Source organism: Labrus bergylta, chromosome 13, assembly GCF_963930695.1.
Source record: "Labrus bergylta chromosome 13, fLabBer1.1, whole genome shotgun sequence".
In the NCBI taxonomy this organism is placed as follows: domain Eukaryota; kingdom Metazoa; phylum Chordata; class Actinopteri; order Labriformes; family Labridae; genus Labrus; species Labrus bergylta.
In genome coordinates, this window is record NC_089207.1 from 13,172,770 (window position 1) to 13,195,882 (window position 23,113).

The window sequence follows — 23,113 nt, forward strand, 5'->3', positions numbered from 1 at the left end:
ATCATTCTGCAGCGCTCTCTCTCTGTCAATCAGCATTAAGGACACACAAGCTCATTACAATCTGCTCCTACCTGACCCCTCCAACAGGAATTCATTGTTTGTTTTCAGGTGATTTCTCGTAAACGAACAACACTTCTGTGTCTGCTTTGAATCAAATAAAAACGTTATATCCGGTATTTAAAGTCCAGAGAGTCCAGGGTGTTATCTGCAAAGTGTGGCGAAAGTATCCGAGTATCCCGGGTTAAATTAGTCCGGTTCAATTCAACGTTTGCATGAAAATGTTTTCCTGAAAAAGTGAAAGAAGAGCCAGAAACGGAAAGCCAAAAGAGTCGCCCGAGGTTAGTCCAAAGGAGACAGCGGTGCACTTTCCAGGCTGCCCAAACTGTGAGGAATCATGAGACGTGTCTGGACGCCAACGCAAAACCCGCTTGGCCCCCTCCTCCTCTTCATTATCATCATTTTCATTATGTCCAGATTATTTTGGCTGCCCGGAAATGAGATTGGATTAAAGCCTCGGGTGGCTACATGTTAGTAGATGTTTATTGTCTCTTTAGAGGAGGATTATCCACGTTTCCCAAAACAGATGCAAACATGAAGCCGATGTGTCTCTGCAGCTGAAGCTGGAATAGTGGATTCAGGGAGCCGTGAGAAAGTCTGAAGTCCGATGAGAAGCTCTGCCTTGAAATGACAGATTCTATCTCTCTGAGTGTGCACAATCGTGTTGCATTGTTAAGCTCCAAACATACGACTGAGCTGGGACAATCCGTTGTGAGGGATGGAACCAGAGGCAGAGGAGACGATGGGAAGCGGAAGAAAAAACAGAAGAAGTCTTAACTCCAGCGGTGAAGATTGCAGACACAAACACATGACCCGCAGGCGAAGAAAAGGGCGCAAAAATGTGCAAAAACATCCATCTGACAGGCCGCTTACATCCTGACTGAGCTGCAGGTTTCCAAACACTCGGCTAGATTTAAAGACTGAAGGACTCTCGTCCTCACTGACTGATCGAGCTTCCTGTTCGGTCTGCTGGCTGATTCATTCCTCGACTCGCTGTCACACCGAGCTGAAGGATGCTACCTTGTCCTGTCACATCCTCCCTGGCCGAGCGAGATAGAGGGATTGAGATGGAGAGAGGGAGGTAGAGATAGACGGGGAAGCGGTGGGGGAGGGGCGCCGTTGCTGTTCCAACTTGCATGCAGAGGCTCTGATCTCTTTATCTCGAGCTCTCACGCCCCCCCCCTTGCAGACTCTCTCGCCGCTCCTTCTCGTCTTTGCACTTCTCTTATCTGATATTTCTTTCCTCAGAGTTGTGTTTTCGTCCTCATTTCACTCCCATTTTCTAACTCCCTCTTTGCCTCCGTCTCCTTCATCACTTGTGCTGTTTTGGCATGCTGCTCGATCTTCAGGGGTCTTTTTCCAGACCCTTCACCTCACATGAGCGTCTGCATGTCCGTCTGTGCTCCACTTTTCACCCCCACAAACGCAGGAGAGGATCTATATTGTGCACGAGCGAAAGGGCAGAATGGATTGAAGATGATGGGGAGGAGGAAGAGGAGATTAGCAGCCAATCTGCTTATCGGCATCCCCCAAAACCCCCTCAAGTACTCTCACTCACTCAAACACACACACACAACACACATCCTCTGAGCAGCAGCCGTTTAAGCTCATAAACTGCTTCATATGGACGAGAATATGTTCCTACGTCGGGGTTAATGCTTAACGATTGAAGAAGATTAACTCGAGCTAAAATGATTTTAATGTATAGATTTCACTCTGAAGCAGCAACATCAGATCTGTTCCTCGAGAGTGGACTCTAAAAGCCGCCTGAATGAAACACACGACAACAAGATGTTTCAGTCTGTCAGCAGATCTGAACATCATCGATATCACAAAGACAACACGACGACAGGTAAACAAACGTTGGCAAATTTGATGTAGATTTGACCTTTTTCCTAAACACACGATTTAAATATTCAGAGACAGCGAGGCGGCTGTCTGCTTTCTCTTCCTGCTTTTCGACATCCGACTGGATCACTGCAGAGATCAGCGCACGTGTGGGTTCTTAACACAAGCATACAGGGAGGGAGAAAAACACAAACGGTGCACTTAACCAGATCCAGGCTTCTGTCTGGTTCAGGTCTCTTTTTAAAGATTTATTTTTGGGGCTTTTTGTGCCTTTGTGGTAGAGACTGGAGAGTAGATAGAGTCAGAAATCAGGAAGAGAGAGAGAGAGAGAGAGAGAGAGAGAGAGAGAGAGAGAGAGAGAGAGAGGGGAACAACCTTCGGGAAGAGAGCCACAGGTCGGATCTGAACCTGGACAGCCCGCTCCGAGGACTACAGCCTTCGTACATGGGGTGCGCTCACTAACCACTTGGCCAAAATTGCCCTTGGTTTAGATTTTTAAAATTTGTTCGATTGGTTAGAATTATTCGCTTTCGTTATTTGAAAAGACAGAAACGTTTATTTAGTTAAAAATAAACTGACTTAATTTCTGGACCTTTGGCTGTGAGGAGGGGGTTTGCCCTCTAACCCCCAGCACTGCTTTCACTCGTCTTCTCCAAACGTCGGCCTCTCCTTTCTCTGTCATCCTTTAAGCTAAACTCTCGCTGGCGGCTGTTTGCTCTCAGAGTACATTAACCTGGAACCCAACACGCTTCAGAGCTTAAGTTGAAATACTACCAGAGATTTGAATCTGCTGGAAAAGGAGCTCAGAAGATTATGTTTGATAAAAGTATAATGTGTTGTATAATAAGTCGTGTGTAAGAGCCTTTTAAAGAGTGAGGCAGAAAGGTCGACGTTTAAAACAACGGGACGAGGTCTTCAGGAAACATCTACCCACCAGTCACATCGCTGATTAGCGTCAGCGTCTTCATCGTTAGCGACTCTGAGTTCTACATGTTGTGTCAGCTGGAGTCGAAGTCTGTTCCCGCTCGTGTTCATAATCAACAGAATCTCAGACGCCTGCAGCAGCACGCTGGCTGAAGCGTGTCACTAAGCATCTACATCGTCATCATGGCCCCCCCCCCCCATCTCCACCTTCAACATCTTCATCATCACAGCCTTCATGTTTTTGCACGACCAAATTGGCTTCATTTGTCCGCTTCTGACAGCTGCTGACGACCTGTGCAGGCGCCGCCTCAGCCGAGTGACGTACCAGCGAAAAACAAAACATGGGCGGTGGCAACGAGAGCGTCTAACTTCTGGAGGGAAGGGGAAACTGTAGCTGATACTTCATCTCTACAACGCCATGTTGTCAGTTGAAAGTGCTGAGCCCTCAATAATCCACAGACGTCTCATTTCTTTCTACGATTATTTAACATGTCGAGGTAAACGCCAGAAGATGATCAGAACCAGAACCGGGATACTCAAGTCCATGTGAACAAGCTCGATAAGACTTTTATATTTGAGACATCGCCTCTCTTTTTCTTTTTTTTTATTCTGTTAGAAACATTACACTAATTTAATTAATTAAAGTTAATAATACGATTAATTAAGCCATTAATAAGAGTTAATAAACAGCTTTAGGGGGATTAAAATAGGATGATGAAATAATCTGTTTTTAGTCTTCATCATCATTAAATCTCTCCATTCATTCACAGAGCCAGTTAAAACACGTTCTGCATGACGAGATCAATCCCTCAGTCTGCCATTTTTATATTTCTGCTGTTTTCTTTATAAACAGCCAATCACAGACAGCAGTATGCCGCCCCCCCCCTTCTCCTCCTCCTCTTCATCATCGTCGTTTCCAGCTTGCAGCATTAACGTCTCATAGATATTCTCTTGACCTACATTATAGAGCCACTAAAATTAGCGTGTGCCAGGAAACATCCTGCTGTCTTTGAAGTCATGTGTCCCTCCTGAGCCGCCGTAGGGCTCAGAGTGGAGCAGAGCGAGGGGGGGGGGGGGGGGGGGGGGGGCTTATGTCGAGGCGGCAAAAGTGGGCCAGTGTGTGTGTGTGTGTGTGTGTGTGTGTGTGTGTATGTGTGTGTGGGGTGGGTTTCATTTAATGCTGAGGCAGTGTAACACTGACACATAACTGCACACATACAACTGTATGCACAAAGCCTCAAATACACCACGCACACACACGCACGCACGAACGCATTCATTTGCTCTCAAAGCTCTGACCGCCATGCTAAATGAACGCTCTGCAGAGTTAGCTAGCGCTGTATTATTGCTAGGGATCTGCACAATTAGCCGCCTCTGTTATTAAACGTCGTCACCCTCACTAGTCAGCGCCAGAATTACTAATAGTTTAAAAAAAGATAGTCAATATTTTGATTAATTCATGTCTTCAATGTCGGTCAAATGTTGTGTGTAAGCTGTAATGCAGCTGCCGGCCACTAGAGGGGGCTGCTGCCATAAAGCTCTACTACCCGGATGTAAACCTGCACAGTGTCACTTTAAACTGGAAGATAACCGACTCGACTGGTGCAGGGCGTGACCAGCGTTATCTTTACTGGTTACCTTCAACGTTAATTTGCATTAAATCCACTCGCTAGGACGCTAGGATCATCACTAATTATCGCAGAACTCATGTAAAATCCTCCCACTGACACCGAAAAACAAACCATCGTCTACCTGAACGAATGTGACCGGACCTGGAAAGCCACCTAACACTCAAAGTCCTCGGCTCAGCGAAAACATGGTGACCTCTTTTCTACCCAGCGCCTGAGTTAGAACCGGGCCTGGGTAGAAAAAAAGAGCGTCGAAAACTACAATACATAGAATCTGAATTGAAACTATCTCGTTGTTCTTTCTTTGGTGCTCTTCTTTACAGAAGTCCCCAAAACACACACAGTTTTAACTTCCACTATGAGGGAATTAGAGATCCTCGTGGTGTCAGAAGGTTACCAGCTGGCGTCTGCTTGACCCAAACCTCGATATGACCCCCTGAAACAGGTAGATGAAACGGGGAGGAGCGGATGTGAACGTCTCTGTGATGCCATTACAAAGACAATTGTCATTGCCAGCTGCTGCTGCGTGTGTGTGTGTGTGTGTGTGTGTGTGTGTGTGTGTGTGTGTGTGTGTGTGTGTGTGTGTGTGTGTGTGTGTGTGTGTGTGTGTGTGTGTGTGTGTGTGTGTGTGAGCCTACAGGGAATCACCCCTCTTTGCACCAAAGAAGATTATGATTGGGGATCTGGTCCACTCCTCTAACATCCAATCGAGTGGTTTCCCGGACTCAAAACATGACAACGCCGATCCAATCAGAATAAAGCCTCCTTTCCGACTCCGACACACACACACACACTCAGAATATAAAACTTTGCCCTTAGCATTAAGACGCGTGCAGCTTTAGCTTAAGAGCTGCAGAATGTCCAACATCACATATTATCAGGAGACTTTCATCCCAGGACGCTCTTCTACATCATGTAAAGCTTAAAAAACGCCAAACAAGAAATATATTTAATCTCCGTGATATTGTTACATCGGTTGAGATGTTTCAGTCCTAAAAGGCCATCCTCCACCGTCATACAGATCTGGGTTACCAACAACAACAACAGAGCAGCAGCACCACAGACAATGATTAGAGAATTAGCTGGTCCCATTATCTGCATTGATTGGTGTTAACTTGCCCACGGCTCACCTACTAAGCTCTAATACTGAAGCGGGCTCAGCGCCAAATAGTCATTACCGAGCAGAACGAGCCAAGGCTGCTTAAAAGTGTCCTCTCAGGTCACGTCTGTCAGACACACACGCACATGTACACACACGCACGCGCACACACACACACACACCTGCCTTTAAAGATTCATTCAATGAAGCCAGCGTGCAGTCAGAGTATAATCGAAGTCACGCAGTAATGCAGTGTAACAGAAAAGTGCCTTAAACTGCAGTTCCTAACATGTCCACTTGAGGTCAGCTCCGCGAGCGAGTCGATCCCCATCCTCTGCTCCTTCACGGCAGCGGAGCAAATAGGTTTTTACTTAAGTCAAAGCGTGTGCTTCCACTGGCTCCTCTAACGGAGTAGACACGCAACACACGAGTATCTGGTGGAAGTTCTGGGTAAGGGCCCGATCAGTAAGAGACGCGTCACGCTAAGAACGGCCTCTCCAAAAACGCTAGCTTCCCAACTTTGACAAATGTCAGAGGCTTAAACAATTATTTGGCAAAGACAATTTCATTGGAATTTAAAAACAAGGCACGGGTCAGCAATGCTCAGTAACGCAGTTTAGGAAGAGTAAAATAAAAAGCATAACAAACTTACAAGTTTAGCAGCAAGCTAATGCTAAAAGTGCCAAAAACTGCAGTCCCTAAAATGGCCACTTGAGGTCGGCTCCAAAAGTGAGTCAATCCCCATTTGGCTCCAGGTTAAAACGGCAAACTTAAAAAAAATGTTGAGACAGTTCAGTCAGGTACAAACTTGATTTTAGTCTCTCTGTAATTTATTTTTCCCGTTAAAGACGACCGTAAAGGAGAGATTTATGAGGCGGACGGTGCAAAGGCTCCTCAACATTTACGGAAACGCGCTGCACGTTCAGAAACGCTGCACTTCCAAAAGCAAGTGCAGCGATGAAATGCGATGCACAAAACACAAACGTGTCTTCTACATCAGTTCAGTTGGTGCACCTGACGGCCAGCCTGGATTTTTGGCTTGATGATGTAACGTTTGCTGTCGTAACAAGCTGACATCAAACTAAACTCGTGTACTCGTGTCTTCAAAACAGATTTATATGGGTTCCCTGACAACAAGATCAAAGCAGACACAGAGGTGTTGAACTTACCTGGACTTCATAAAACAAGAATCAGAAACTCCAACAGCATCATCACTAAACATTCAATCACAAACACAGAGCGATGCTGACGGGAGTCTTACATGACGAACACACAGCAGGTCTGTTAGCTTAGCATTCTGTAGCGATTTGCTGATGTGGGTGGTATTTTTTATCCACCCTCCAATCAGGGGCCTGCTTTGATGTGTAGGAGCGACAGACACAGCAGATCAGCAGAACTCTGGTTATCGCACATTCAAATCCATTCTGCGTTTACAGCGACGTCTGTGTGAACGCTTCTGTAAGACTCGCTCGTTCTATAAAAAAAAACCACACGGTGCTCACTTTCTCTCACGTCTTTCTTAAACGTGGAGAGAAAGCAAACTGACGTCTGCACTCAGGTTGCAGATTTGACCGTCACAAAAATCACCAGAAAACAAAAAAAAAAAGAAAAAAAAAGAGGAGCAGGGTGTGAAGATGCAGAAACAGAATTCATTTGATCCTGTTTCATAACAACTAAAACTCCTCACAGGAGCTTTAAATATATAAAACGCTGTGCTCTACAAAGTTTCTCTTCTTTTTTAAAACCAGCTTTGAGCTCGAGAAGCTGCGTTTAATAATGCACCTGACATCCTCAGAGCATTTCTGTCCTGCAGGCTTCCAACACATTCCTCTTCACAACCGTCCAAATGAACTCGTTTATAATCAGGCTGCATGCAGTGGAGTTTCATTCTGGTAAATCTGAAGTGATAACGCCACTCGCCTCGGGGACATGAAGTTGCATTTCAGTCTCTGGAAAGCTTTTTGAATTTAAGACCAGAATTCTGCAGGCAAACAGGAAACATCACAGCACAACACACACACACACACACACACACACACACACACACACACACACACACACACACACACAGAGAGTGAAAGAGGAGGGGGGAAGACAAACATGCACAGGGACCAGGACTCTATGAGCATGCTCACTGACTCATGCATAGAGGAGAGAACAGGGACAGCATGCAGGAGGAGAGCAGGGGCGTGCAGCAGTGAATGGTGTGTCACCTTGGTCAGCAGGTGTGAAGGCTTTCCTGCTATGTTTCTCAGAATCAGAGAGGTTTCCCTGTCCAGATAGGAGTGCTTTAAACAGAGCGAGAGAGAGTGAGAGAGAGAGAGACAGAGAGAGAGAGAGAGAGAGAGAGAGAGAGAGAGAGTCGGTGAATTAATGCAGAGTTTGATTGCACTGGATGTGGAGGTTTAGCAGAAAGCTGTGTGGACAAGCAGAGCTCAGCAGCAGAAGAAAACAACATCTCTGATCTCGTCTTGGAGAGAATCACCTGTGAAGGAGAAACGTTAACAGAGTAAACACATCACAGGTGAGAGGTACAGGTACGCCGGGACGGAGGGGACGTCTGTAACAAACTGTCACAGAAAGAAACACAGAGCTTAGTCTAAGTCACATCTGTCCTCGAGGAAGGAGGAAATCCATCTGATCCTTTAAGACGGTTGTACATCGGCAGTCGAGCGGATATTTGGAGGGGAATACGTTTGTTTAATTCTTAAAAGCTCCACCTGCCTGATCTGCTTACATTTTGTATTTTTCCCAGATTAATTTAAAATTCACGGACAAGAGGAGGTCACGTCCAGGGTGGGATTTGGATCGGATGTTTTTTGTGTTTCCCGAGAGCCCGAAGACGACATGACGCAGGTTCGACTCCATCATGCAGCTGTTTTTTTAATCTTCATATTTAAACAGAGCAAAACCAGAAGTGCATTCTTTAATTATGTGAATAAATTCTTTGAACTGAAATCATGAAGTTGCAAGATATTCTCAAGCTGTTATCACGCATACCCTCCTGAAAATATCGAGATCATTTCAGGAGGACTGCTCCGGATGTTCTCCTGACCCGGCCGTTCACACATGCTCCTCACAGCGGGGAGACTTTCCCTGTCAGGTAAACGTCCTGAAGTTTTCTGTAGGTTTTCAAAATAAAGTTTCTGTTTGTCAAACTGAACTGAAGCGACGAGGATCGTTAAAAACTCCTGTTCACATTTCTGAGAGAAATAAAGGTTAAATAATTCAAACACAAGTCACTGCTGCTCCAGACCGGACTGAGGAAGTCTAGACAGCAACGCACACGCACACGCACACACACACGCACACACACACACACACTCAGGATTTTCTCTCCATACCAGCAGGATACCAGTCTGATTTTATTTATTATTTATTCTCCGAATTATTTTCTGTATTACTCAGACTGTGAAGTCCATAGCGGCTCACTGAGCTTCTTCCTTTTCTTTTTTTCTTTAATCCACCGTCTCCAGAGGACGACCAGCAGCGTGCTGAGAGTCACCAGTTCAGACCGAGCCGGTTCTTACTGGTCAGACTGGAGTCCAGTACAGAGGAGGCTTTCCTGCTGGCTTAATGGACGTGAAGAAGAAATAAAAAGATGTTTGTGGAGGACTGAAGGTCGTCAGGGAGCGTCTCTTATCTTTAAATATTCTAATATTTTCAACATCATTGAATAAATCACTTCCTCCTTTTTATTATTTACTTAAACTGTTTTTTTTTTTGCTAGATTTTATGTAAACATGATCTGCTCCCGTCTTTAATCATCTCTGTTTCAATCACTAGAAATCATTTTATAGAAAGCGTTAAGTCCTCTCAGATTACAAATCATATTTAGGTCAATTCACACACACACACACACACACACACACACACACACACACACACACGCCCACTCTTCAATGTCAGATCTTGGCGAAAGGGAAGAGCTGACTGTAATCGTGTGTGTGTGTGTGTGTGTGTGTGTGTGTGTGTGTGTGTGTGTGTGTTGATCCTCCTTAGGGCAGTAATCAGGGAGATGCTTCATAGAAAGGTTTTATGACGTGTAACTGTTGCTCGGTGTTATTGAATAAAAACTGAGTTTACTCGCTTTTTCAACCACGCAAACGCTCTGTGTAACCTGCGGTGGTTTGTAGCGTTGGTTGTGCACGTCCTCAGAAATTAACGCTACACGTCCGCGAGATGCAATATGCATATAATCACTCTGAGCAGTGTGGAGCTGTATTGAGGATGAAACCGGATGTGACGACGTCGGAGACACCAGAGAGACGCTACAACAATGAAGGAAAGTTAACAGATCGAGTCCTCAACTACCCGCACTACGATGCGTCACTTCTGTGTTTCACACCGTCTGATTTATGTGGAGCTCCCTCTAGAGGAATCCTCCAGGAACACACGCTGTACATCGGTCAGTGTGTGAACATTTACGTTTCACGATGCAGCAGGTTGTGTACGAGTACACATGGTTCAAAGGCGAGAATATTTCAGCCTTAAGTCCGTTTGAGATCACTTTAAAGTAAACAACACAGAAAGTAACGTTACAGGTTTCATTTTGGCCTTTTCTTCGATCAATGCCTTTTATCGGGGACGTCAGCTCGAGTTTGAGTCTTTCTGTATGATGACGCCATTCAGGATTATTAATACTTATCGAGTATTACCAGCAGCTTAAGGACATTTTATACCTCAACAGATTAACTGAGAAAGGCTCCCACACGCTGTCGCACTTAATGCTGACTGGAAATGCTGTCTCAGTCTAACTTTCAGTCGACCTAATGACAGGCTGAGAGCTGAGGCGGGTTTTAAGCCTCCTGACGAACCGTTACACCGCGCCAGCCTGTCAATCAGGTCGGCTACACGCCTTATTGTGAATAACTCTTATCCTTCATCAAAATCAAAACTGATGAGTCATCAAAACATTCACCCCCCCCCGTACAGTGTGTGTCGATCGAGACATGAGCTAATCAGACCTATTTGTTTTTTTTGAACCAGGCTGTAAACATGTTAATCTCGGCTGTAAAAACAGGCTTTTTAGAATGGGTGTGTATGTGACTTCCTGTGTTTGAGGAACTGCAGGACTTTATACTTCAGCATCGGCTTCGCTTTTCAACAGCGGAGGACGCTGCTTGCTTGTGCTTGAGGAGTGAACTAGGCAGCGAGTGAGCTCTTGTTATTCTGTTAATGTAAACGCAGAGCGAGCGTGTGAAGCAGAAAAACACTCACACTGCAGCAGTCCCGGTTTCTAACGAGCTGCACTCATGGGAGCGTCGCTCTGGGCCAAAACATCGTCTCCTCTAATCCTCTTTCTGTTTCTCTCTCTCTCTGCGTCTCCTTCTCTGTTTGTCCCTGCTTGTTTTCTTTTCTGGTGTCACTCTTTATTCTTCTCGATGTTCGCCCTTTTAGAGTCCACCATCCCATCTCGCTTTATCGTCTTCGCTCTTCTGCTGACTCACTCTGGCCTCTCGTCTCATTATTCTAATTTTATTCAATCCTCCACTCGTCTTTTTTCTTTTTTTTTTTTTACTCCCTCTCCCGTCATCGCTGGTCTCTGTAGAAATCTCTGCATACACTGTATGAAACGGAGCGGTAACCCAGATTCAGTTTCCTTCTGACATAACAGGGTTTGCGTTCGCTGTGCCGCCGACGGGGGTCGAGCAAAGGGGGAAACATTTACATGAGCTAGAGGCTGAGACTTCCTCATCAGGGGTCCAGAGATGTGCATAAAAGAGGCATTGAGGAAAAACAGCCAGAAGAAATCTTGTGAAATTAAACATGTTCATGGTTAAAACCGTCATCTGTGAGTGTCAGGAGCTCTTTCTGTTCAGCTCTGTGTTGTCTACGCCTGTGATTTTCTTCAGCGTTCAGGGACAGAAAGAAACGGAGCGGTTTGGGTCCTAAAGGAGCAGGGAGACGGCCTGAAGCAGCACAGAGCCAGCAACTGGAGAAAAGGCCAATTCAAAGCAAAAGCTTAATTATCTCTTGTGCTTTTTACATTTTTTTTTGCATGTTTCCTCTTCAACATCTCGGTCGTTTCTGCAGGAACTGCACGCATCGTTCATTACATATCAATGAAATAGTAAACATGTTCATTTTTATGTGTATTTATATGTTTGATTGGTTGATTTTTTTTTTTTTTTGAGTATCTTGACTGTTGAAAATCCTCCTCCTCCTCCTCTGACTCTGCAGTTTGTACTAAACGCTGCTGCCTGAACACAACCCCACTGTACTCGCATCCCATCACTGGCTCCCTGATGATTTTAGAATGAATTTAAACCTGGTATAACTTGTTTTTAAGTCACTGCGTGATTAAGCCTCCTCCTGTTTATCAGACCTTTTAATCCCCTACTCCCCAGGACGATCGCTCAGGTCCTCTAAGCGGTCTCTCCTGGTCGTCCTTTGGGCTCAGCGGACACTCAGGGGAGACCTCACCAGGTGTAGGGCGTTCGTCTGTGGATCCAATGGCCTCCCCACATTAGATGTGACTCATTAAATTCACCTTTGACTCCTGTAAGTCGGCAGTGTTTGTCATTTTGATGTTTCCTCTCCCGGTCATCGTCCTGAAACTCTGAGCCTGCGTGCTAACGACTTTCTTTGTGTTTTCAATGCAATTATCTGCTGAACCGCTTCATCTCTCTTTAATCTGCTTGAAACGATAGCAGACTCTGTGTAATCCCAGAGAGTGGGCAGGTTTTAGAGAGGTAGATCCCTTCAACACACCTGACACACGAGACTCCTACTGAGGCCGACTCATCTCATTTAAGTGAAAACGACAGCGACGATATGGAAGAGCCTTAGAACGTCTTAGAACGTTAGAAGTCTTTTGTCTCGTGACGGGGGGGGGGGGGACACGACTCCACATGTTGCAGAGAGAAGATGATTGTATAAAGGTCTATAAAAAAATGAACGCACCTCCAAGCTGCGCATACATGTTGTGATAGTGCAAAAACCTGCAGTTCCTTGAGTGTCCACTAGAGGGAGACATCTGAGGCCCCTTTAAAATGATTGTTTTTAAATGTTCAGAACCCGGTTTAAAGAAAGGTTTTGATCTGAATAGCTCGTTGGTTCACACTGACTCAGACTCATACATATGAAGGGGCGTGGCTGACCTGACTGACAATGGGCACGTTACAGCTGTTTGTCAGGAAGCGTGCCTCTGCCAACCATGGGCTTCAAAACTGCGCTTTAGAAACCAAAGTGTGATGTCACTGACAGTACGTCCATGTTTTATACGTCCTATGGTCTACTGCTCACATGATTTATGATCTCTGGCTCTAAATCTCTAAAAATCACCTTTTCTACATGTCTGATTTCACATTCATTAATTCTTGTTTAGTTGACCGTTGTTATAACATCGTCATGTACCATTGTTCCCCTTTTCATCCTAGTCAAACAAAATATCGAGGTTGAGGTTAGACACACATTAATATGATTCACTCGTCTCGTCTTGTTGGTAAAATGTGGGCGTGTACCTCCATGTGTCCTTGAGCCGCTCCTTGAGCCGAAGGTAAAACTGAAGCCTGCTGACCGTCTGATTCATTGGAGCGCAGAACGCTGTCCAACGAGTCCATGGAGGAGGCGGAGTTTACGGAAACCTCTGAGGCCGATGTGATGGAGGAGCGGGAGGAGTGAACGATCGAACGCGCCTGAAAACAAGAGACGGAGAGAAAAACAGGTTTGGAAAATATAAACAGAAGGCCCGGTGGAGTTCAGGGCTCTAATAATAAACCTCACATATAGATTTAAATAACCAGCTGCTGTCAATCTGAAGCCGAGCGTACCTCGTGGTCGCTGACCGTGCCCACTGATCCCGTACGCCGGTGTTGGCGCTGAGAGGCTCCGGGTCGTCGCATGGAGGCCGACGCTGAATAGGTGGAGGCGGAGCTAAGAGAGTGTGAAGACGTCTGACGAGCCGCTTCATCCATACTGAGAGACGCCTGATGGAGAGGAAAGAGAATCAGTCACATGTGACGACAATCTGAGGAGCTAATTGGCTCTCGGCCAGCCAATCAGGGCACGGGAGGAGAATAGGAAGTGACAAAGTAAACAAACAAGTCAAAAGTCGTTTCTCTCATGTGACACCAGTACCGTCTCCATAACTGTAGACATTTTATCGAGTGGAGGTCATTTCGAACACATGCAAAAATTCTGCCATTTCTATTTCCTTGGTCTAGTCTTCCAGTTTTCCACTTTGTGTGATGAACATCAGACTGCTGCCCCCTGCTGGTATGGAGAGTTATTGCCTCTTACACATGTGGAGAATGCATAAACTAATGGGCCGTAGACCGCTGTCAGGAAGGTGTGTTTTTGTCGCTGCTTTTTCTTTGTGGTCAGTTCAGTGTGTAGCAGCCTTTACAGATATCGAAGCACGCCGTCTTCAGAATTTCCTGCTGATATGACGAGTGCTCGTGGGAGTGAAAGAAAGGACGTCTTACGTGTAGAGGACACGTCCACACAGACTAAGATTTAAACAACAGAGTCCACGCTCACACACACACCTTCTCCAGCTGGGCGGTGATGTCGTCCAGGCTGAAGTTGGAGGCCAGCGCCGGTCTCCCATGATGCCCTGTTGGAGCTCTGATGGTGCCAGCAGGTGACGCTCTGGTGCTGCTGCTGCTGCTGCTCGCCCCGCTGCTGCCCCCTCCCCCGCTCACACTGTTACTGCTGCCGCCTCCACCGCCAGCACCGCCCCCTGCTGGCTGCTGCCTGCTGCCGCGCCCTGCTGGAGGCTTCTGGCGGACCTAAACAAGCGTGGAAAGACTCAGTGAGAAGTGTCTGTAGCGCCTCAGAGTGAATCAGCTCCCTGGTGTTACTTTGTTCAGAATCCTTCAAGTACAAAAGTACAAAGTCTGACACAAACTCGAACTTTGACATCCACCTTCAAAAAATAACTACGGCCAACAGCAACAAAAAAGGTGGCCTAACTCTTCATATGTGGCTCAGTGGTTGGTAGTTTATTTACGTGTGCGCACCTTGGTGTCGGTCAGCCCGAGGCGAGCCATGCCGCTAGCACTGTTGGGTTTAGAGTTGATGGTGCTGAGCTCCTGTTCGATTGAGCAGAGGTCAGCCATGAGAGCGTCCAGGTCCACGTTCTCCCCCTGATTCAACGCCTCTGCAGACAGAGAGAGAGAGAGAGAGAGAAAGAGAGAGAAAGAGAGAGAGAGGTAAGACAACATCACAGAGCAGGATATACACGATGTGTGTGTGTGTGTGTGTGTGTGTGTGTGTGTGTGTGTGTGTGTGTGTGTGTGTGTGTGTGTGTGTGTGTGTGATTCATGTGTGTTTATGTCGGACCGTTGATGTTGTAGATGGAGAATCTGTAGGAGAAGTTGGCCATGTTGGTTTCTTGTCTGAGGGGAGCTTTCTTCTGCGGCGGCGGCGGCTGCTCCGGTTTATCATCCAGACTCTAGAGCGAGCAGAGAGTGTAAGTCAGTGTGTCTGTTTTCATGGTTTAGCAGAAGAAGAAAAAAAGTCATACATCAATGTTTCCTGCAGCCAAATAACTTCTGTGTACTTGTGTGAGTTTGTCCAGCTCCCCCAGCCAGGCTCCAAACATCTTATCCAGGTCCTGGTCCTCCTTATCGCTGTCCTCCTCCTCCTCCTCGTCCTCCCTCACCGACACCTCCTCGTCTGACAGCTGATCCATCTGAAGAGAGGACACAAGAAGGACGGAGTCATGGTTCACTCAAGAGCAACTGAAGTACAGCGTGACCGCTCAGCTCCATCTAGTGGCCAGATGCATGTATTACATGCAACTGTTTTATTTCAGGTTCTGGTTTCATGTTTTCTCAGAATTTAAAAACTCCTGCATTACCATGGTGACGTGAGCAAAGGAGTCAAAGGTCACAGCTTTCATATCTCACTTGGAGCCTCTTGAAGCATCTACAGTCCAGATTAAGACAGGTTTTTAAAAAGCTGCAGTGAGATGACAGCAGGGAGTGAAATGTTTAAGAGGACACGGAGAGAGTCCAGCTGTTTGTAGTTTATGAAGACGAGATGCAGACTGAACCGCTTTCCCTGAGAGCTGACATGAGCCATGAGGGAATGTAACACATCTTAACAGCATATTCATCAGACAGTTTAAATACTTTCAAAAGATGTTTAAGAGGAAGCAGAGACACGTGTTCTCTACAGAGGGTCCGGGGGTACACTGATCGATGCTCACCCCGCCCCTCCAGTCCACGCTCCACCTGCTGAATAGCCTCCTAAGGAACGCTGGATTCTAACCTGAAGCTGCTTTGTTTGCTGTGTTCTTTTGTTTTTTAAATCACCAAACTGATCATTTTCCGGAGCAGGAGACCCTCTGCTTTTGTCCTGATGTTCTTTTCTGTGAAAAGATGTCAGCCCTAAGTTTGACTTGAGTTTAGAGCGTGTGATGCTACTGGTTGTTAACACAGAACGACTCAACAGCTGCTGAGTGTCTTTGTCTCTGATCTGAATCCCAGCTGAGACCCCGATATGTTATCATAACTCTGTGTGTGTGTCAGCATGTGTGTGTCTGTGTGTGTGTGTGTGTGTGTGAGTGTGTCTCTGTGTTTCTGTATATGTGTGTGTATGTATGTGTGTCTGTGTGTTCCTGTGTGTGTGTGTGTGTGTGTGTGTGTGTGTGTGTGTGTGTGTGTGTGTGTGTGTGTTTCTGTGTGTATGTATGTGTGTCTGTGTGTTTCTGTGTGTGTGTGTGTGTGTGTGTGTGTGTGTGTGTGTGTGTGTGTGTGTGTGTGTGTGTGTGTGTGTGTGTGTGTGTGTGTGTGTGTTTGAGTGTGAGTGCAGCAGGGTTATTGGCGTCATTAATCACAGCAGCCCTCTCTTCAAAGTGTGTTGGTTACACAAACAGGCACTCGCTCTTAATCTGTCTCGACCTTTCCCCTGGATTTCCTCTTCACGCCGCTTCTGTTCTTTTGTTATGAATCATGTTCGTGATTATTATGAGAATTATTTTTAGACCGCAGAACAAACCGCTCCGTCCTCGAGGGTGAAGAAGTCGGGTGGAATTCTTGGGAATGTTGAGTTAAGGATTTTTGATATAAACTCTTCGTGATTCCTCCCACAGTCCAAAGACATGCTCGTTAGGTTAACTGGTGACTCTAAATTGTCTGTGGGTATGAATGCAAGTGTGGCTGGTTGTCTATCTCTATATGTCAGCCCTGTGATTGGAAGGTGAACAGTACAGGGTGTAACCCCGCCTCTCGGCCAATGACACCTAGAATCGGCTCCAGCACCCCCTAGACCCCAAACAGGTAAAGCGGCATAGGTGATGGATGGATGTTTGTTAAGCCTCTGCATGTTTCTAATAAGCTCCACGAGCAGAAACGTGCTCAAACTAGGATCAATATTGGAGATGCTTTTGAAAAATGGAGAGAGGTTAGAACGCAGAAAGGTTTACAGACAGATGCAGAGCTGGCTAAACACTGAAGCTTCAGTGTCCACCACATGGCAACCTGCGTGAGCATCGACTCTAGAGAGGGGGGGGGGGGGTTGGGAGACAGCTCTCTACAATGTTTTGAATTTGGACCGCAGTACCCATTTTAAAGGCTAGGTGTCAGAGTTACATATTGCTCCTTTAATAGTTGCAAAAATGTCGAATTGAACGTTTCTGCAACATGAATCAAACATCATATCATCAATGTGTCTTTTTCATGCCCTTCTCCATCTGCACTAAAATCCTCCCTGCCTCTCCTCCACCTCCCTTCCTTCTTCCTCTCCTCCAGATCTCAAACCAGGCGACCCAAAAGTATTGCCCAGCACACAGCGTGCTATTCCTGGGGAACAGTTTTTGCCGTCGTCCCCCACTTGTTCCCTCTCTGGGGAGTGACAGCTAGCCAACACACAAACACACATATGAGATTAGAGAGCAGAGTGTCACACACCCATACACATATACATTGAAAAACAGCACACACACACACACTCACACACTTGGTCACACTGAGGAGCGGTGCTACAATTAGATCCCTGTGGTTTGCACGGTCTGTCATTTAGGCTAGAGGATAGGGTAAGCGTGTGTGTGTGTGTGTGTGTGTGTGTGTGTGTGTGTGTGTGTGTGTGTGTTGGGGGACTGCCGAGGGACTAGAGGAGCGTTGTGAAAACTCTCACAGCTGCACCTCCGTACAACAATCTGCCGTTTCCCCACAGGCCGAGGTTAGATTCAGGCCGACAAACGAAGCTCTTTTCTGTGCAGGAAAAACCCACAGAAGAGGAAAAGATTCACTTCACGTCGCACATGGACTCAGCTCGATGCTCGGATGGAGCTCAACCCCCGAGCGAGTGAGGAATAGAACATTGAACACAAACCTGCCTCTAAAATATCAGAAAACTCAGCTCCACAGTGACGCTTCAATGTGAGAAAACGTGATAACTCATCTGTTTACGTCATTAAAATAATGCAGTGTGCTCTTATCTAGATGTGACGGTTCCCAGCCTCCATGTCTTCAACAATGACACATTTAAGCCGACCTGAATGTGTCACTGTGAAAGCTTAAAGCTGCACTAATCAATGTTTTCACACCAATAGCTGAGCAGAAGAAAATATGTGATGTGAAGAGCTTTGCACGGAGAGAAGATCGCAAACTCTGCAGCTCCCAGGAGCATCTCAGCGTCTTTAGTTTTGATTGTTTTTGCAGTGAGGTTGTTGATTTGGATAAAACTGGGTCCAGTAAATAAGCTGTGAAAAGTGCACAGTAACACAGGGTAACCATATTTTCAGACCTCCAAATTGGCACTGCAAACCTCCATGTATGGATCCACGGATCTGGTGACCTGCTCTGGTGTGAGGCGGTAAAGGTTTCCTCCTGATCAGCTTGTTGAAGTTGGTCGTCAGCAGCGTTTGTTTCAATGAAGTAGATCGTACAATTCTACTTCCACTCTCTGTTGCTTGTCTTGTCTAGTCTCGCCCCCCCCTCCTGTCTGCAGGGTGAGTCTCGCGCTGTGAGGTTGCATGTGTGAACAACCAGATCAGGAGGATTTCAGGAGCAGTCCTGCTGAGATTCTTTAGAAGTTTTCAGGAGATCAGATGTGAAAACGGCTCTAGTTATGTTTTAGATATTAAGGTTACTGGTTATCACTGTAGTTGTAGTATTTGCAGACTCCATCTTTGTGCGTCATGGACATCCTGCAGAAACGCATTTGTGCGTCTTTTACAAGATCTGTAAATGTGTTGGACGTTGTGTGTCAGATATCACTCGAATGCACCACCAGACAGAGTCTTAAAACCAGCTCTCCATCAAACCGAGCTGAGGCAGCAAGTCACAGTGATGGGCTGTAAGTGCTGAGTGTGTGTGTGTGTGTGTGTGTGTGTGTGTGTGTGTGTGTGTGTGTGTGTGTGTGTGTGTGTGTGTGTGTGTGTCCGTCCAAAGTAAACAGTAATTACACTGCTGCTGCAGCCACACTCCTCCTGTCTGTCAGACTGAAACCATGCAATCATCCCTCAGTCCTCCTACGACTCCTCAGCTTTTCTTTCACTTAATTTCTCTCCCTCCTTCCTCGGCTGCTGATGTTTTTCCTCCTCCTCCTCCTCCTCTTTTTCCATAATGTATCAAACAGTCTCACTTTTATCCCTTCATCTCTCCTCTGTTTTTATCAGAGGGAGGGGAACAAAAAACAGTAAGTAAACATTTATCATCGTGTTCAGCTAAAACAGAGCCGTCCAGACTTCCAGAGTCAAACTGTGCTGATCACTATATCGGGTCTATATCGGGTGTAATGCATGAAGTCGTCAGATCAAAAAAAAAAAAAGGTTCATTTAATGTAAGCATGCCTTCAACACTTCTCTTTGCAGATACATAAACACGTGCCTTGTTTTAAACAACTGTTATACTCCGCAAGCTTCAGCAGCCAGGAAATGACTTCAACCTCTGACCTGACACGGAGTAAAAAACAGTTCTGGACAGCTGTAGTGTGGCAGAGAAGACGAGTGTATACGTTGTTGGAGAACACACAGGGAGAGGAGAGGAGAGGAGAGGAGAGGAGAGGAGAGGAGAGGAGAGGAGAGGAGACAAACTGAATAAAGAGGTAACTAGTAGGTGATGGGTAAGAACACGAGAGGAAAAGAAAGACTAAGAGGAGCCATCGATGGAGAGAAGACTGGAAGAGATGAGAGGATGAGAAAAAGAAGGAGGAAACACAAGACACAAGGAAAGAGGAGAGGAGAAGGACAGAGAGACATAAAAGAAAAGCTTGAGAGAAAAGTTAGGGAGTTGAAAAGCGAGGAGCCGTGAGAAGAGGAGAAAGCTGGAGCGGGTTGGACGCAGAGACAAAAACGAGCGGAGGAGGATTGAAGAGAGGAGGCTAAAGGAAACAAGGAGGATCAGAGATCAGTAGAGAGAATTAATAGAAGAGGAGAGGATAGGATAAGAGGGGGAGGCTGGATGAAAGGAGACAAGAAGAAGGAGAGGATAGAAGAGGAAGTGAATGAGAGGAGAGGAGACAAAAAAGGGAGGGTAAAGGATAAAAAGACAAAACAAAAGAAGTAGACAGAGGAGCGGAGGAAAGGAAAAGAGGGAACATGTAGGGATACTATAAGCAGAGACGCGAGGCATGAAATAGAGAAAAGACGGAAAGGAAACAAGACAAAGGAGCGGAAACACGAGGAGAGGAGAGGAGAGGAGAGGAGAGGAGAGAGGACACATTGAGGAGTTAACGCCTCATGTAAAAAAAAACAGACTTTAAAGAAACCTCCTCTCACGGTTTCTCCTCCCTGCTGACTCCACAAACGTCTGCTGCCTTCGTGCCCTTGAGCAACGTGCAGCATCTGCACCGGGCAGCTCCCAGTCTCCCAGCGTCCACCACTGCCACAACAAAACAACAACAGCAAAGGTTTTAGAGCTCCTTCAAGTGCTTAGAGTGAGGCCTGTTCCCACGGCGCTATATCAGGAAATCACACACACACACACACACACACACACACACACACACACACACACACACACACACACACACACACACACACACACACACACACACACACACACACACACACACACACACACACACACACACACACACACACACACACACACACACACACACACACACACACACACACACAGTATTTTCAGGCCTGGATGTTGGTTTTTATGAGGCGTAGCTATAAATCAGTTCCAGAAAAAAAGGAGGAATGAGTGAATCCAGACAGAAAGTTGATATGTTTCTCTATCTTCCTCTCACACACACAATGCACGCACACACACGCGCACACACACACACACACACACACACACAGTAAGGTTCCTCTTCTCCTTCTTTATCTTTCTAAATTACTTTGGACTGCTCTTCATGGGGGGATATAAGGATCAAGGGGGTAAACTGGGTTGAACTCGGTTGTCTCTGAACGTCTTAAGGCCCTGACACACCAAGCAGACGGCAAAGAACTAGTGGCTACAAAGGCTGCCTGTGGCGTCGCCTCACGTCTTGGCCAAAAAGTTGCACTTGAACACACCGCAAAGACTACAGCCGACGGCCAACCACCACCTACGTTCTGCACATGTGCGAGAGGATATAACTCTCCATGCCAGCAGGGGGCGGTAGCTCGTTGTTATGATACGAGAAGACCATTTTCACACCGCTGTGATGAAGTGTTGAAAATGGCACTGGCGCTGTCAGCCCTGAGTCTTTCAGCAGTTTTAAACAGAACTTTCTTTTGGTTTCATGCTGGAGCTCAAGGGCGACATCTACTGGATCAAAGAGTCACACAATCTCATTTTAAACTCAGGAACAACGGCACAAAACATCGTATCTGCTCTGTCCGTACCTCACAACAACATAAAAACACTGTTCAATCTTTTTCATTCTATACTTTGTTTACTTTTGGTTATTAATTTAAATTCTTCTAATAAAGTAAAGAAACGTCATCTGACATGAGAAGTCAAACAGTCAGTGGAAGACGTAAATGTTTCGTTTCGTTTCAGTCACTCTCGGACTTTTAGCTTTAATGTCGTCAGTCATGCTCAACTAGGCGCTGTAAATAAAGCACACACAGCGCCCGTATGTGTGTGTGTTTGTGAGTGTGTGTTTGTGTCTCGCCAGGGTACATAATTAGCCAGAGGATCCACACTGTGTGTTTGTGTGTGTGTGTGTGAGCGTGTGTGTGCGTGTGTGTGTGAGCGTGTGTGTGTGTGTGTGTGTGTGTGTGTGTGTGTGTGTGTGTGTGTGTGTGAGGCCTGAAGCGCTGCCAAGTAAGACAGTGATTCTGCAGAGAGACTGTTTTTCATGCCTGCATGCTCGTCTCTCTTTCATTCAGCAGACATGTGGAGTACGAGAATCTCTCTGCTCGCCTGGCGTCTCTCTTCAGTTTTGGAAATGTACCGAGTGTGCAGACGCGAGCTGGAAATCACACACTGGACTTGTTGGACGTAATGCAGAGATTAGAAGCAGACGATCTTTCTGTCTGTTACGATGCTCACTGTGATTCGGCGAGTTGTGTTGTGGTGCCGTGACCTGACCGTCTATACCGATATGACAGACGACTGGGTGGTACCCGAGCTATCAAAATAACTGACATGATGATGTTGGAAGAACGAAGGAGGGGCTAGACGACACCCGGAAGCTGCATTGCAAAACGCGTCGTTCGCTTCATTGTTTCATATGCGTTCAACTTTAAAGTAAATCTGAACAATCAGAACATTTCTGCGTTCTAACCTCTCTCCATTTTTCAAAAAGCATCTCCAATATTGATCCTAGTTTGAGCACGTTTCTGCTCGTGGAGCTTATTAGAAACATGCAGAGGCTTTTTAGGTCGGGTACAATCACTTCTATCTGAACCAGTTCTCTTTGCCCGCTTCCATCGCTGCAACACCTGTTGGTTTGACCTGATAACTGCTCTCATATCTGGCAAACCGAGGGGTGTCCAAAATGGCCATGTGTGGGGGTGCCTTAAAACCGCCTACCTTCTTCTGGTCCAAACAAATCCAGAGCATTCAGGACCAGAATCTAAAGTTAGAAGGAGGACATACTGGCTGCTGCATTGTTGTCAGAGAAGCCAGCACTTCAACATAGCACGTTTCCTTAATGTCTGATCATATAGTGAGGTACCTTTATCATTTCACTCACTACACATCTCACTGATTGGACCTTAAACAGCATCCTTTAATGTCTGCAAACAAAGAAAACTCACTCTACTCTCATAACAGAGGAAAGAAATCACAAGATATTCCACTTTTAGAAGCTGTATGCTCCAAATGTAACTCTTATTCCTCAACTGAATTTGAACCATTAGCCCCTTACATCTCTAAAATCAGGTTACATCATGTGCTGAATCAAAGTTTGATTGGATCTTACGTAATTGTGACTGAAACATTTCTCTCGTATCACACGGGGAGGAGAATAAAGGAGGAGGCAGAGGAAGCAGAGGAGGAGCGAGGAGCCGCCCCTGCTGATCCAGCTACGATGATATCACTTCCCCTGGGACCGACAGGAGGGATTACATCATTTCCTGTTGGTTTCACTGGCTCGTATCGACAGCTGCCTCGGCCTCTCAATACAAGGAAGGGAGATTATTACAGAGAGGGAGTGGAGGTGGTCTGACCTCCACGGCGTTGGCTCTGCGTCAGCGTGTTTCTCTTTGTTTTCT

At 46.2% G+C, this 23,113-nt stretch overlaps 1 protein-coding gene across 4 annotated transcripts in view; it reads right to left on the minus strand.

Annotated features, from left to right (window-relative positions):
• Nucleotides 1–23,113, minus strand: part of LOC109986946 (ras-associated and pleckstrin homology domains-containing protein 1-like) — a 58,466-nt gene that overhangs the window by 14,146 nt on the left and 21,207 nt on the right. For 2 of the 4 annotated variants that reach the window (XM_065961929.1, XM_065961930.1), the window contains exons 3-9: nucleotides 15,029–15,196; nucleotides 14,845–14,956; nucleotides 14,523–14,662; nucleotides 14,049–14,291; nucleotides 13,332–13,487; nucleotides 13,023–13,196; nucleotides 7,770–7,844 (exon numbers count right to left, since the gene is read on the minus strand). In XM_065961929.1, the coding sequence (XP_065818001.1) occupies nucleotides 7,770–7,844; nucleotides 13,023–13,196; nucleotides 13,332–13,487; nucleotides 14,049–14,291; nucleotides 14,523–14,662; nucleotides 14,845–14,956; nucleotides 15,029–15,196 (1,068 nt within the window). The remainder of the gene's footprint in view (nucleotides 1–7,769; nucleotides 7,845–13,022; nucleotides 13,197–13,331; nucleotides 13,488–14,048; nucleotides 14,292–14,522; nucleotides 14,663–14,844; nucleotides 14,957–15,028; nucleotides 15,197–23,113) is intronic. The other 2 variants (XM_020637827.3, XM_065961931.1) reach the window with 2 other exon arrangements.